This window comes from Erithacus rubecula, assembly GCF_903797595.1.
Source record: "Erithacus rubecula genome assembly, chromosome: 4".
Classification (NCBI taxonomy): domain Eukaryota; kingdom Metazoa; phylum Chordata; class Aves; order Passeriformes; family Muscicapidae; genus Erithacus; species Erithacus rubecula.
The window spans coordinates 4256267-4272477 of NC_136686.1; the positions used below are offsets into that span (position 1 = coordinate 4256267).

The 16211-nt window shown below is 37.5% G+C and overlaps 1 protein-coding gene across 1 annotated transcript in view; it reads left to right on the forward strand.

Moving 5' to 3' along the window:
- The window catches only part of BRAF (B-Raf proto-oncogene, serine/threonine kinase), an 80905-nt gene that overhangs the window by 51352 nt on the left and 13342 nt on the right, over nucleotides 1-16211 (forward strand). Inside the window, exons 8-18 of the mRNA XM_079304773.1 lie at nucleotides 73-232; nucleotides 1623-1659; nucleotides 5841-5977; nucleotides 6663-6780; nucleotides 7242-7326; nucleotides 8767-8943; nucleotides 10130-10176; nucleotides 10738-10856; nucleotides 11595-11726; nucleotides 14395-14529; nucleotides 15429-15582. Of these exons, the coding sequence (XP_079160899.1) occupies nucleotides 73-232; nucleotides 1623-1659; nucleotides 5841-5977; nucleotides 6663-6780; nucleotides 7242-7326; nucleotides 8767-8943; nucleotides 10130-10176; nucleotides 10738-10856; nucleotides 11595-11726; nucleotides 14395-14529; nucleotides 15429-15582 (1301 nt within the window). The remainder of the gene's footprint in view (nucleotides 1-72; nucleotides 233-1622; nucleotides 1660-5840; nucleotides 5978-6662; nucleotides 6781-7241; nucleotides 7327-8766; nucleotides 8944-10129; nucleotides 10177-10737; nucleotides 10857-11594; nucleotides 11727-14394; nucleotides 14530-15428; nucleotides 15583-16211) is intronic.

The following is a 16211-nucleotide window of genomic DNA, read 5'->3' on the forward strand; positions in this document are numbered from 1 at the left end:
CCACACCCACTATGCAGCGTTTGAAGCCATTTGTAGACCTAAATCCTCTTTTTCCTTGACTTTGTTTCTCAGACCACCAATTCTCCCTAGTCCTTCTCCTTCAAAATCCATTCCAATCCCACAGCCCCTCCGACCAGCAGATGAAGACCATCGAAATCAATTTGGGCAACGCGACCGATCCTCCTCAGCTCCCAACGTGCACATCAACACAATCGAACCTGTCAATATTGATGTGAGTGCTGCTGCCATGATATCAGCAATACTAGATTGCATGTGTTCCTTCTGGATAGCACTGTGTTCAATTCACTGCGTGCACACAAGTGCTGTGTTTGTAAAACAATCCTCAGTGGTCTGTCAGAATCTTCAAAGATCATTCTTTCTTTTTCATATTGAGATCTCTAAGAACTCAAATAATCCATTCTCCAAAAACATTGTTATGCAAGATAGAGACCCTTTAGTATTTGTATTCCAAGTAATATTTTTGCTATTGAGGGAAACTAAGTAATTACATTAAGCTGAATTCACATATTCTGATAGTTCCTTAAGAGTTTAAGACTCCAGAATGTGTTGTTCCAAGCATTCTTTTGGAGTGCTCAGAAACTGCTACACTTAAGGTTTTTTCCACAATTTTGAAATCTCTGGATGGTGAAATGTAACTAATAATAATGCTTGGTCTTACCATGAGGACAGTTAGGACCTTTCAAGATTATGCATTTTGCTAATTTTGCTAACATACACAGTTTGTATTTTGCCCTTAAGTCTGCTCTCTAGAAATTAGTCATTTGTCAGGTGAGCAATCTTGAAATCTGCCTGGCCACTGAGGCACAAGATCTGTTTTGCATGTGAGCTGAGGGAAAGGTGAAATGTTAATTTTAAGAGTGTGGCTATATAGACATTTGCATGTGGTGCAGCTGAGGCATAGCCAGTGCTTTTGGCAAAGCATAGGTGTGTAAGTAACAAATATAATTATGAAACAGGAAGGGAAAAAATATTATAGTGTAACAAAAAAAAAAAAAAAGCTACATTATAAAAATGGACATACAAAAGGAAACTGCTTGAATTTTCTACTTCTGTTTATAAAATCCTTAGTGCAGTTTGCTTTTAGCCTGGACATTATGCAAAAGACTCTCAGCTCACAGAGTATTGCAAGTGAAGGAAACCTTCTGCAGTTAGTAATTTCTGAGAACAACAATGTGCCTGGCTATGCAAATCAGGTGTGTTGCTAAAGAAAAAACAAAGCAGGATTCATTTGACTGATGTACCTCAGTACAGGAAATTGATGTCCCAGGTTCTGATATGACAATTCAAGTCATTTGTGCTACTGTAACAGAACATTTGACTCAATATTTCTTTCTATGTTTTGACCATATGCATTTTTAAATCAATATTTTCTTGTCAGAATCTCTTTTGGGTAGTTACATTTCATTTTGCTACAAAGAGATGCTGTTTTAAAGCAACTTAATTTTGAGAAGTGTAGTAGTTCTTTGGAGTTGGGTAGGAAACCACTTTTATTTCATGAGCAGCATATGGCACTATGAATTCTCAAACTTATCAGTCTCAATTGATTCCAAAATGGAAATGTTAATACCTAAATTAAACACAACTTTTAAATTTTTTTGTAGGACTTGATTAGAGACCAGAGTTTACGAGGAGAGGGAGGTAAGTAGCTTTTAAACTACTGTGTTACATTTAATTACACAACTGCTTTGTCCCTTCCTGTTACCCTACTTCCTTCTACAAAACACAGCCACAATGCAAAATATGACTAGAACAAAAAAGTGAATTTACATTTGCTTGTCCATGAACTTAATATTTGTTTCACGAAGATTTGAGTCATTTGCTGGCCATTGTGGGAGTGGGGGAGACAGAAGGAGAAAAAGTTTTGAAGTAGTATGTAGTTTTTTTAGTTTTAAAACTACTTTGCACTTTTACTTTTTTGCACACTCTCACACACATACACACACACTTATTCACTCACATGGCTGCACACAGATACACTACAACTTCCCAAAGATTGTCATGCCTGTTGTTACCTTTTCACCCATGGAAGCAACAGGGGTTTTCAATGAAAACCATCGTGGTAGATGGGCCTTGCATACAAACTGCTGCATCCTAAAGCAGCTTGAAATACTCCAGTTCTTCTCCCCCTCTACCCCTGCTGAAGTTGCTGCTTTGCTCTACTGCATGCCTGTGCTCTTGGAAACAGATTATTAGGATCTTACACTAAAGCCAGGTCTTTTTATGTTTCCTTCAGTAACTCACTGCCCTAATTCACAGTTAAGTCAGAACTATTGCCAGGAGGTTTATTTTTCTTTAGGTGTTGTGCACGGGCCTCTTAAGTCACTTCTCCCATTGGTTGTCAAGCTCCTAAAGAGGGCTTCTTAAGTGCTGCATTTATTCCTATGAATGTAAGAATAAAGCAGAAATATTGAAAATAGAGAAATACCAAGTATGGCAGGCATATGACAGTTTTTCCAACTCCAAATCAGTAGCACAGTTGTCTCCTATTAATTATAACTTGCTTCAGCCATTAGTATGGGTCTGAATTACCATAGTGCACCTTCCCTGATCTCAAAGGTTTTGTTCTGTGGGCTTTCACTGACTTTGTTTCTCCCATGCAAATCTGGTATTTGGTAGGATGTGTTGTGTTTGATGGAGCTGTCTTTAACAATGCCAACAATAGGCACCTTTAAAAAAGAAATTTCCTTTAACCCTGCAAGCTACTAATTGCAAGTTGCCAGTTTTTAGCTATTTTGTATGTGTTGGTAGGTGTGGCTCTCCAGAGTTTTGCCCATTTTGTCCAACATTTAAATGTTGTGCAATCATGTTGGTTTTAACTTTTGATCATAAACTGTCTGCTTGGCATCTGAAAACAATTGGCTATTTCCAGTCCTGAAACGGTGTTCTTGGGAATTGATTTTTTTTTTTTTTCCCTTCAAAGTACAGAAGCAATCAATGCTTAGGAGTCAAAGCATCCTAGTGATTTCCCATGACTTCTTTCATTTCTTCTGTGTGTCTGTCTTTCTGTCTCTGCCTGCCCGTCTCTTTCTCTCTAACAGCCCCTTTGAACCAGCTGATGCGCTGTCTTCGGAAATACCAATCCCGGACTCCCAGCCCCCTCCTTCATTCTGTCCCCAGTGAAATAGTGTTTGATTTTGAGCCTGGCCCAGTGTTCAGAGGTAGTTGGGCTCTTCTTTCTTGTTTTCACCCAAACAAAATAAAGTAAAACCACAGATGCTGTTTGTGCCTCACCCTCACACCGTGTGTATGTAAGTGTGTGAGTTTATCAGAACACCTCTGTTTTTTTTTGCTTGGCCTGGCTGGAATGCTTTGAATGTGCTTTTCACACATGTTCACTTTCACCTTTACACGCTTGAAAATGGTTATAAATGAAGTCTGACTTAAATCTTCAAAAGCAAGGAATTTCATAGTTGAGGTTTTTCTGTGGACCTTAACGTAATTTTTCTGAACCAAGGGCATTGGATTGCATTGCAGTGATTTTAAAGATAAAACTATGTCCTTAACTTAGAATTTCCTTGACTGTTCAGTTTAAATCAGTTCAGTGCTATAACAGTCTTCTCTATTTAATGTTCTTTGTTTTGAAAAGTGATGTAGGAAATCAAATGTGAATTGCAAACATTTCCATTGATATCTTGTTAGGTCTCAAGTTTTTCAAGTAATGTGTTATGTCAGCTTTCAACAAATACTTCATTTTGACAATGTGCTATTGACACCACATCGAGGCTCTAGATGGTTTTTGTAGTTTTTATTTGGTTAGTAAATTTTACTGAAACACTATTTCTGTCCTGTACTATGTAAAATAAGACACTTAGATTTTCATGTCATTGACCATGGAGGTAATTTAGGCCTTAAGCTGTCAATGGATCTGTTGTGTTGCACAATATAAAAAAATAGAAAAAAACCTGTGGGATTTCATATGCTGGAGAAACCAATTATTGAGTAATAGCATGAAATGTTTATACTTGTGTCTCTGCATAATAGATGTAGAAATGGTTAGTTCAGTGCATGTAGTGTAGTTTTCAAATGCCACCATCTTGGCTGTTTTAAAGACTTTTGTTTCAGAATATATCAAGAGCAGTTCACCTTTTGAACTTGTAAAGATCTTCCAGAAGTCTTTGTAAGAAGAAGGTGTTCCAACAAGCAAACTGGCTACAGAATGAGATATGTTATGTACAGCTTCAAAGTCCAAGCTATTGACTTAAATCCAGCATTATCTGAAGTATTCTACTGTAATAGCTTGGAAAACAGGCCATCTGGTATTATTATGAACAGATTAACTACAGTGTTCTGCCATGTGCTGTAAGCATTTTTGGTGAAGGGTGAATATTGTGCTAGTGTTCCCATACTGCAGTATTTGAAGAGGAGACTTTAGTTACCTCAAAGAAAATGCATCCCAGATCTTTGCTATTGCAGAAGAAATCTGTAGCCCATTAAACTTTTGGAAAATTGCTCATGCTCTGGGAATATTACACATTTAATTCCATATATGTTTGATTTCAGATAAGTCACATAATAATAAAATGACAGCTTAGTGGCTGTAACATGAACACAAGTCCGTCCTTCAGGTCATTGGCTTTCAGCTGCTTATAAATGTAATTAGAATGCCCAAAATGCATCATTATTGTTGCTTAAGTATGTGGACAGAGTTTACAGATGCTGTGTCCTGTTTTGTATCTGTTGGTATGTTATTCTGTGCATCCACTTCCAAGTGTATAGATTTTAGCTTACTGACTCCAGTGGCTACATGTAGTCTGATAAATTAGCATGCACTGAGTGACTGCACTTAAGCAAGTTTTTAAAGTCACAAAGTCAGTTTTTTACCTCTAGTTGCCATTAGGAGATACCTTTTGCTTAAGAGGGGAGCTTCTAAGAAAACAGGTGGAATATTGTTTTCCACCACTTCCCAGAGCAGTGATGTGAGAGAAGGCAGTGCAATGTTAGAGGACTTGTTCAATGACATACATTGTTTAGCAAAGCAGCCTGAATTTAATTAACAGTTGACCCTATTTTATGTCCTTTGCATTGGAAGGGTCATCATAACCTTGTTAGGAATAATTGTGATGTGTTTTAAAAAGCAGTGTCTAGGTGAAGTGCTCTATTTGAAAAGGGCCACTGGGGCTCTGAAACAGCTCTCTTAGCAACATTTTCCTGCATAGATTTGTTTAGATAACCTACAGGCTACAGGCATACTGTTCTTTTTTGTGTTTCCTAGAATACACTTCAAATAGCTAACTAAAGTGCTTGTTCTTTTTTAATCCTTTCTCAAGTCTAATATTTATTTTTAAATAATAGTTTTCTGCTAACAGAGCTTTAAAACAGCCAAATGATTTTCAGGTGGCACTTGGAGACTCAACCAGAAAAAATATAAATTATTTGCATTTAGTCTATTTTGATTCCAAAGTACAGTAGTTCAGCTATTTGTTGGGTTCCTAAAAGTTTAGCTACAAGAAATATCAGAGGTAAATGCTGCTAACTAAAATGCTACTGTTCTTCTCAAAGAAACTGATAGAATGATAAGAAAACCTTTTAAAGTATTTCTTTCTTACTTAAAAAGGCATTGTCCTTTTCTTAATTCATGAACAAGAGACTGGAGACTGTCTATACAGGGATGTTTGCTATAGACTTGTCTCTTCCTGAAGTCTGAGACTTGAGCACCAATCTAATATTAGGACAATATTTCTGTATATGTTTGTTCTTTCTTAGCATTCACATTGATATTTAGAGATACTGCATCTTAAACACAATTCTTGCACCTAATATCAATGCATTCTTGTGAGCTGGATTCTTACAGATAAAACTATCCTGTTTCTGGAATTTAGGCTCAGCTGCAGGCTTGTCTGCAACACCTCCTGCTTCTTTGCCTGGGTCACTAACCAATGTGAAAGCATTGCAGAAATCACCAGGACCCCAACGGGAAAGGAAATCATCCTCATCCTCAGAAGACAGAAACAGAATGGTAAGGGAAAGATCAGCTGTTTTTCTTTGGTAGAACTATTGCACAACCATATTCCTCTCACTTTTCTTTCATCCAAGTTTTCTAAATTATTTTGGAGATGAATATGGAAGTAATCAAGGACTTGAAGATGATAAATAATAGAGTGGGATAACTACTTTAAAATCACTTTAAACCAGTAATTAATTAACAATTAATCAGTAATTGTGGGACTGATAAATAAATAATTTACTAAACTCACTTTTGCTGGTGTGCCTCATATTGTAATGCCACTTTGCCTTCATATAACATATATAACTTTTCCCACATGATTCATAAAATTTGAAAGTAACAAATGTGTCTAACAAATTTTTATGTAGCAATACATGAAAACGTAAAAACATCCACTTTTTTAAAAAATTCACAGTTTAATATTATGGTTGAGAATTTAAAATCAAATACTTTTTGGTTTTAATGCTGCCAAAAAGCTGTTGCAAATGTTTCATGCCAGGTAATAATTTGGCATACCTGTGTCCTGAGGTTTTGTGTAGGGCTAACTTTAAAAATCAAAAGACAACATTTGAAAAAGAACATGTTTTTAGGACATTAATGATGGGAAATGCTGATGAGGTTTTTAACCAAGGAGCTGTTTCAGAGACATTAATGCACTTGTTTTCTTCCTTTTTATTGTTTTTGCACATATATAAAGAAAACTCTTGGTCGACGGGATTCAAGTGATGATTGGGAGATACCAGATGGGCAGATCACAGTTGGACAAAGGATAGGATCTGGATCATTTGGAACAGTCTACAAAGGAAAGTGGCATGGTATGTGGTCATCATGGCAAACAGCTCTTCTTGAGGTCACAGTGCCTGCCAAGGCACATCCAGTAAATAGGATTTCAAATTAATAAGTGCTGTGCTAAATAACTAGTGTAAAAAGTTCATATTGCTTACAAGCTCAACTCTTGCATGTTCTTCTGAACAGAGAAATTATTAGGGTAAAGGTGAAACATTAGGAAGGCAGAAGTATCCATCTTGATGAATGAGGATTTCAAATGTGTATTTTTAATAGCTTTGGTTTGGTTATGGTTTCTCAGAGTCAAGTAAGAATAGTATTTCTACATTTTACCAAACATTGACTTACTTTAAAATTGTAGTGATTTATTTCATGTAAGCTAAAAAAAAGTGTGTCCCAAAATTTCTGATGCTCTATCTAGCATTTTCTAGTATTTTCTCAAGAGAGGAATATTTACCAATGGCACTTACTAAAAATTGCTGTTTTGAAGGTGATGTGGCAGTGAAAATGCTGAATGTTACAGCACCCACACCTCAACAGTTACAGGCTTTCAAAAATGAAGTAGGAGTGCTCAGGTAAGAATATTTTTAATGGCATAAAATGATGTGTATAAATTTGTGCTTCATTAATCACTGAATTTTAAATCTCCATTTGAACACACTGGTCTCACTCCTACATGAGGATACTTCAGGCAGAAAAAATAACCATTTAAAAATATTTCTTTGTACCCACTGTATGTGTTTGTCTGCACACCAGTTTTGTCAATACACATGTCTAAACACTCAGAACTAGTTTTGCTCATGTGCTACCCCCAGAGCACACAGTCAAGCCTGAGTGTGAGCTGTAGGCCTTTCTTTCCTCTCACTCTCATTTTGAAATTGAAGGAGAACATGACTAATGGCTTATCAGCTACACTCCTGCCTATATTATCTGTTGTTTAATAGTTTGTTCAGCTTTTTTTTTTAAATGTAATTCTCATAAAGTCACTTCTTGATTTCCTTTTCTCATGTCTACTGCTTCTACTACCTCAGAGGAGGTATTTGGTTTGGGTTAAGCTCTTAAAAGAAGATACATCAGCATGATATGATAGAATGCATATTGTGAAGAAAATCACATCAAACTACAGTCTTGAGCAGTGTCCAGCATAATTCTATTTTAAGAAACAAAATAGCAGGAAAGTTTTTGTCCATGGAAACCTGATGTGTTGGGCTGGGCACCTAATCTGCAGAAGCATCCCAAATTAGCTGCATGGTGAAAGGGAATAGTCAGCCTTTTACCATAGGAAAATGTTAGTTGGAAAAACTCTAAGCTCATAGTTGTGGAAGTAGAGGCTTTCTGGGGTGTGCTACTTTGGGTATCTCTTCATTTCCTTGATAGAATTTTGACAGAAGTAAACAAAATCAAATATCTTAGTCCAACTTTCTGCTGGTGGTCCCATAGATGGAGTCCAGCCTGTTTGTTTTTGTGTTTGTGTGTTTGTTTCAGAACATACATGATCACTTGTTCTATCCTTTGACTCAGACAAGGCAGATTTACCTGTAGTTGTGCCTTCCCCATTATGATTCATCATCACTTTGCTTTGTGGTAGGATTTGCAAGAAGCTGCTTATTTTTGTTTCCTCAGCAGTTACTCTCAGCATTACTTGTCAAATTCTTGAACCTGAAACAGGCACAGTCACATAGCATAGAACTTTCTTAGTCCATATTGCTACAAGGACAAAGTCTCACATGCTGGGATCACATGTTGATTTTTTAAGATAAAAATCATAAGCACTTTGACATTTTTCACTTATCCCAGAGTAGTTATTCCATGTTAGTGTGATAAGAAAGGCCAGCTTCAGGAATAATTCATTAAATTAATCTAGCAGGAGGTTATCATGCTGTCATAGTAAAAGCTGAGCTTACCCCAACACCTTCTGTTTGGAAATAATATTTATGTAGACTGTGATAGATCTGCCTGGGTTCTCCTGATTTCCTGGTCTGATTTCCTCCTGATTCTTATTTTTTTGTGAACAGGAAAACACGGCATGTGAATATCCTGCTTTTCATGGGTTACTCCACAAAACCCCAGTTGGCTATTGTTACACAATGGTGTGAAGGGTCCAGTTTGTATCACCATCTACACATCATTGAGACCAAATTTGAAATGATCAAACTAATTGATATTGCACGACAGACTGCACAAGGCATGGAGTAAGTATTGAATTACTTGTCTGCAAATGAGCACTGGGGCAGTGTTTACTTTTCCCCTTCACACTCTGGCTGACATTGGCAAATAAGGCCAGCTCTCTGCTCACTTTGCTGAGCTCAGGGTCCTGTCTCAATCATCAAAGCATTTGGTGAAAGTATCAGAGCTCTCTGAATAACAGGTTTCAGCATCTGAAGAGAACATACCTATTTTGTTCTAAGGATTATAAATAATCCTTACTCCCATGGAGGGCCATTGAGTTAGAATTTACCAAACTAGACAAATATTGTGTGTCAAAATCAGAACACTGCTGTAAGACCAGAGAAATCACACTTCACCTGAAAAGCCACTATGATGATTGCAGTTCATGGTGCCTTTTTTCTACTCAGTATTCTATTACATTTTCAGTCAAGAGGCATGGAGGTGTTTGCAGGAACCAGCCTTAGCCTTCTGTTAGCCTGTGCATCTCCCCAGGCTCCATCTGTAGGTAGGGGAGATGCAGAAGCTGTTTTGTGAACACGATTCAAAGCAGAGACACAATTTGGGGCTTTTCCAGCACTTTTGTGCCAATCTCATTGACTAAACAAAGAGCCACAGGAGACTTATCCAGGCTGTATCTGCTGTGGCACAAGTACTTTCCTCTGTGTTCCCTGCCATCTGTTTATCCAGGCTGCAATCAGGGGATCTTTTTTCCACTCCTCTACTCAAAAGCAGTCAGTGTTCCTGAGTACACATTGAGACTGGGAAGCACATTTTGCTCCTGCAATTTAGAAACACCTTATCTAAAGCTGTGACTATCTCACAAAGTCTTGACAGTCACCATTAAGGCTAGGAGGCAGAACTTTGAGAATGGAATTGCATGAAAGAAGTTACTGAAGTTCTTTTTACTGTGTTATACTGTGTGAATATTGAGTTACAATTGAAAAGCAGACGTTTGAGCATAATTGTTATTCATTAGTATTGTATCATAATTGTTTAGTAGCATCAGATTTGAGCTAGAAATCTAAGCTTTTTTTTTTTTTTTTCTGTGAATGTTGTAGAAACTCTCATTGGTAACTGAAGTTTTACTGCCTGCATAAATGTGCAGTTTGAATGCTGACAATTTATGTTTCAGTAGTACAGTGAATTTTGAGTTGTTGATTGTTGTTGAAGTATTATCTAACCCACCTAATCTGTGATATTCCTTTTCAGTTATTTGCATGCCAAGTCAATCATCCACAGAGACCTCAAGAGTAATAGTATCCTTTCCCAGAGATGTAATTTTGGAAAGTGAAAGCATTCCTGTTGGTTTTTTCTTCTTTTCTGCCAGAAATTAACTTACTGGTGTGAAAAGCTGTTCAAGTGTGAATATTTGCCAAATAGAAATTATACTGAGAAGGGCTAATATCACTAATAACAGAATAGGAGGTGCTTACTGTGTCTTTTGATTTGAATGCACTAACATGGAGAGTTTTAGTTGGTATCACAAAGATTTATTTTTTTATTGCATCCTTTGGTTTCTCAATATAATGAAAGTGAGTTGGCTCATGGAATATTTTCAGCTTTTCTCATACTTGGCATTTCATGAAAGCCACCTGGCCATGGTCTGTTCTGCACTGGCCCAGTCATTCCTTATGTAACACTTGCACACCATAATTCACCATGCTGGGTGCTTAAAACCTGTGTGATGTGGAAACTCCTTCAGTGATGGTGAATGGTTAAACTGTCATATTCACATTACAAATTTATAGCTGTTTATTGTTCTTTTAGGACAGGGCCAGCACTGCTTGTCTGTTTTCCCTTAACATTCCCCCCCTTAGATATTTTTCTTCATGAAGACCTCACAGTAAAAATAGGTGATTTTGGTCTAGCTACAGTGAAATCACGATGGAGTGGATCCCAACAGTTTGAACAGTTGTCTGGTTCCATTCTATGGATGGTAAGCAAGGGGGGAAGTGGTGAGCTTGTTTCAACAAATTTATTGACCTTTGGCCAAACTTCCTGCTCCTATCCCTCTGGCACACTGATATATAAAAGCTGGCTTAAGCTGGAAGACAAACAGTAATAGAAAGTAGTAAATTAGTGTTTTTCAATTTTTCTTTAAGCATGTATTTTCCAGTAGTCAGCAGAAAAACTTTTGTTTGTGTCTCTTTTATTCTGAGGTTTATATTGAAATGAAAATGGTGGCTAAGGAAAATGAGTATCATTAATCTAGGGTTGAGGAAAAGGTGAGAAAAGCCTGGCAAAACGTCCTGCAAAAGAGTAGAGGAACTAGCTCAGCAAAAAGTAAGAGGCTCTTAAGGGTTCAAGAAGAGTTGCTTCATACTGCAATCTCCTGTGCAGCCCCACTTCCTCCTTTCTCCCTGGACAAACTTAAAGTTCTGTTAGCTGGCTTTATTTTCAATGTTATTAGAATTCTAGTTTCCAAAAACCTTCTCATCCTGGCCAAGGTCATTTTGCACTGTCATAGAGGAATGAAAGGGATCACCAAGCTGAAATGAAGCAAAGAATTTTGAGCTTCTTGTCAGCACCCACTCTGAATTAGGACCCAGTAACACCTGAAAGCAAGAATGAGCCTTGCACTTGTACCCTGGACAAGTCCATGCTTTGTTCCTGGTAGCTGAGGTGCAGCACAATGCAGAGAAATAAAAACTAATTCTTGCCTTTTCTGATGCAGGCACCAGAAGTTATTAGGATGCAGGATAAAAACCCATATAGTTTTCAGTCAGATGTGTATGCATTTGGGATTGTTCTCTATGAATTGATGACTGGACAGTTGCCATACTCCAACATCAACAACAGGGACCAGGTAAGGGGAGATCTGAAAGAGAGATTGATTCTGCCTTAGGTGAACTTTGTGATGTTGTGTGTGTTTGATGTTTCTGGTTCTAATGCTGTGAGATGACATTTCTGCATTTTCTAGATCTGCCTCAGCCACATAGCAACAATTTACTTAGTTCTCTTGAGGTATTTTCTTGTGTTCTTTTTATTTTAAATATAGATTTTCAGCTTCTGATCTGGTTGCCAGGATACTTATTAGGGAGAGAGCAGATTACTTAATAGTAATCTAGTTTAGAATAGTTCTGCAAAGGCAAAATGTTCCCCCATATATGTGTTCAGTTATTCTTCTTGTTCCCCCCACCCCTCCACTTGCAGTGAATAATAAATAGTGCAGCTACAGGACTGACAAAACCAAGAGCAGTCATCTCACCAAATGTTTTATATTCATTTTAACTTGGAAAGAGCATGCACCATCTAACTGAATTGCAGGATATCAGTTTTTCTCAAGCCCTGCTTGTTGGACTGTATAACTTTTTAGAGTCTGGGCATCCTGTAAAAAGATTGCTTAATTGTGAAAAAATATTCCTTAAATCTTAATGATCCCACACACCATAACACATTTCCCTGGGATAGGCACATTGGGAAAGGCATACCTGATTCATGGCTTCTGTCTGACCTGAAGATAGTACCTGTGCATCAAGAACTTCAGTGTGAACTCTTCTGTGTCTGAGCAGTGATGTATTTGTTGCTTCTGTGTCCTCATCCCTTGTTTTTTCACTGTCAGTACTTGAGAATTGAAACCATAGCAACGTTCATCTGTGAATGCCATTTTATAAGGCTGCTTCCATATCTGCCAGAACACTTCATCCCAGTTCATCAAATTTGGAGTGACTCCTTTTCAGTTTGTTTTTTTTTTTTCCTTTTTTTATAATTTTGGTTTTGTCTTTTGGAGGAAAGGAAATGTCTGGATTTCTGGCCAGATGGATCCAGCCTTCTAAAAACAGTATTTGGCCTTGTTTAGCTTTTACCTTTTGAGATCTGAAAGATGAACCCAGTGATGTGGGTGCTTGTAATGAAGTGCTGAAACAAATTTTAAAATGCAAGTGAAGCCAACATATGTGGTTTAATGTCTTGAGTTTTGTCAGTCCTTGTCTATTACATGAGAAGTTGTAAATATTTTTCACTCTCTGGTGCATCTACATCATCTACTATGACACAACCCAGACTCTTATGAGCATTCTTGTTATACCTGAGTGTTTCTGTCACTTCAACAGATTTTTCTAGACTGTTCTTGTAGTGATACTCTCTTTTCTCTAGTCTAAAATAAAAGTTTAGCCCCTAGGTTATTTGTAAAGAAACTATTTGAAACATTAATAATAATGAATTTTTAATTATTTCAACTAGAAAATACCAACTGATGGTTGGTATTTAGAAAATACCAACTTGATTACCAACAGATAATGGTGAGTCTGATTGCAGCAGAGGTAAGGAATGCAGTACACAAGTCTCTGCTAGGAAATCCTGCTCTGGCACATGGGGATTTCTAAAGAACCATATGGGAGTTTTCTGTTCCTCCTTGATGCCAACACAGATGTGACTGAAGCAGAAAGTTAAAAAAGGACCAGGATTGTGTTATAAATAACATGTATAAATATATATAAATAACATGTATAGCATACTTGAGGTGTGAGGGTTTTCTGCTGGTTTTTTTCTCCCAGTGTCAAGATATGAAATAGTTACACTTCATTAGAGAGAAGGTGAGACACACCTGCTGGGTGTCTGGGCACTCAGAAAAGGCAGTGATTGCTGCTGCTGCATGAATGGATCTTTGATTAGCTGCTTTGGAAGTGCTTTTTAGTGTCAGTGCTGCTGCACTACTCAAACCACATTGCAATTGACCTTGGCTTGACATGATGTTTGATGATTTTTTTTATATATACAAGAAGTGATTAACCGTATTTGTGGTTTTCCTTCCTGCTTCCTATCAGTTTACTTTGTTTTATGCTTAAGTTTTATCCTTAGGGGAATATATAAGCTTTCCATGTTGAAAGAGTTACTGTAAAAATACCAAGCCTGTCTGTCTCCTCTTCTACAGAGAAGAGGCAGTTTCTCTTTTTCTTTGGAGGCTTTTTTTTCCTTTTTTTTGTGAGTGGGGGGGGGGGGAGGTGGTCAGATGTCAAGAATAACCTTTTGTGTTGGAAAAGTATGTGATGGAATCAATTCTCAGTAGGTCAAAGGTTTTAATATCCCAAGTCCATGTGTTTCTTAAAATACCTTTCAATGTGAAGTTGTTGTTGATTTGTAATATAAAACAGAATATTTCTTTTTGCAGAATATTTATTTTTAGACATTCTGTCCCTGCCACAGAGTTTCTTGTTCTTGTTTTTGTCAGTTTTTGACACCAAAGAACCATTCCTTAGATGGTTATTGCTATAAATGGTAACCATTTACTAGTGTTCAAGCTTCACAGAAATCTCTCTGAGGAGGAGGAAAGATCTAATTTTTTCTCTGTACTGAATAGGTTAGCAAGCATTACTCTAAGAAATTTGTCAATTTCAATACCAGATAATGCTTCCTGGGAGCACAAAGCTTGCTGCTGCAACCAAAATAGTCTAGCAGAATATTCACCTTTTGTTACTGTTTATTTTATCAACTCAGCTTCTTCCTCTTTCATCTTTTTTTCCCCTTAAATAAAGATAATTTTCATGGTGGGACGAGGATACCTATCTCCAGACCTCAGCAAAGTAAGGAGCAACTGCCCAAAAGCTATGAAGAGACTAATGGCAGAATGCTTGAAAAAGAAAAGAGATGAGAGACCCCTTTTTCCACAGGTGAGAAATGCTCCTCTTTAGCTCCTCTTTAGACTTTACAATTCAAAGTTTTGAACTCACTGGCCAGTTCCAAATTTTTTTCAATAGTGCTGTGGCAGGATTTCATGAGAGACCTGTTTCAGTACATAGTTAGTTCTGTTTAATTGGAAATGCTCATTTTAATTTCAAAAAGCAGGTATTAAAATGACCTATTGTATGAGAAGTTGTAAATACTTTCAAGATAGTTACAAATAAAAAATGTTGTAAACACTGTGTATTTGGAAAAGTATTTACATGATGGAGAAAGTTTCAGCTGGGAGATAATGTAAACAATAGACACACAAATCAGTACTTGGTATATGTGCTCAGAAATGTCTACACTGCCCTCCTTGCTCTCCTCCAAGCTTCATGAAGGCAAATGGATAGTTTTACCACTGAACTTGATTGTTTTTTTCTTTTTGGTGCCTGCTGAGAAAGGTTTGGGTTCAAAAAGCTTGAGAGGGAGGAGGGTAAAACTTTGATTTTTTTTCTGTTTTGAATGCAACCAAATCTTTTTCAAAAGATGAGGAGCTCCCCCTGCTGACTTTTTAGTAAATGTTATTAAGAAAAATGCTGCCAGAGCTGGGTTTGTTTGCAGCAATGGCAGGTACAGGTACTAGGGCATAGAAAAGGAGCCCAATAAAAAGCAAATGTTTTCACAGTGCTTAGAGGGAATCAGTGTGCCATTAAAAAGGAGGAAATTCCCTAAGTGTCCTTTTCAGCTTCCTTAGCATATAAACATAAAAGTGCAGTGCAGCAATATTTTAAAAGTCCTTTTTTTTTAAATGTATTTAAATATTTCTCTATAGGTAATTGATATTGTGCCTTTGGTTTTAAGAGAGTGGAACCACAGATTTGTTCACATGTTTTCTGTGTTTTAGATTCTTGCCTCCATTGAGCTTCTGGCCCGGTCGTTGCCAAAAATTCACCGCAGTGCATCTGAGCCCTCCTTGAACCGGGCTGGCTTCCAGACAGAGGATTTTAGTCTCTATGCTTGTGCTTCTCCAAAAACACCCATCCAGGCAGGGGGATACGGTGGGTTTCCAGTGCACTGAGGCAAATTGTGAAAGCATGTGCCTGTGTGTCTGTGTGCTGCTGTGTCCTGTCAGTGCAAGGGCTTTGTTCTCACTTCCTACCAGCTCTGGTTGTAAGGTGTGCTGAGGGAACAGAGCCTCACTTGCTAACACTGGGCATTGAGTGTTCCCAGCACAGAGTCTGTGTTGGTATTGAGAGCCCTGGGAACAGCTGGCACAAGGAGAACTGTAATGTCATGTAAGACATGGGAAAAGTTACTTCAAAACAAGCAGAAATCTTAAGGTCATCAGGTGTCACTTTTGCCTAGTTTATTGATTGGAATTAGTTACTCAGGAGTGTATTTGATTTGAATCTACTCAAGCTGTGGTGGTCTGTTGTTTTGGGGATTTGGGTTTTTTTTTTTACTTCATTTGAGGTCATATTTGAGCAATAAGCTTTAGAGTCTTCATTTAGTAAATGCTTATTCATGTGGGAAACATTTGGAAAGATAAACTCAAGGCTGAACACAGTCAAAACTTCATTGTGGTCAGCAGAAGTGAGTAGATACAACACAGAATCCAAAGAAAGCCCTGACTGAATAACATGTGACTCTTATCTTGAAAGTGGAAGTTTAAATTAGTACAGTTGAG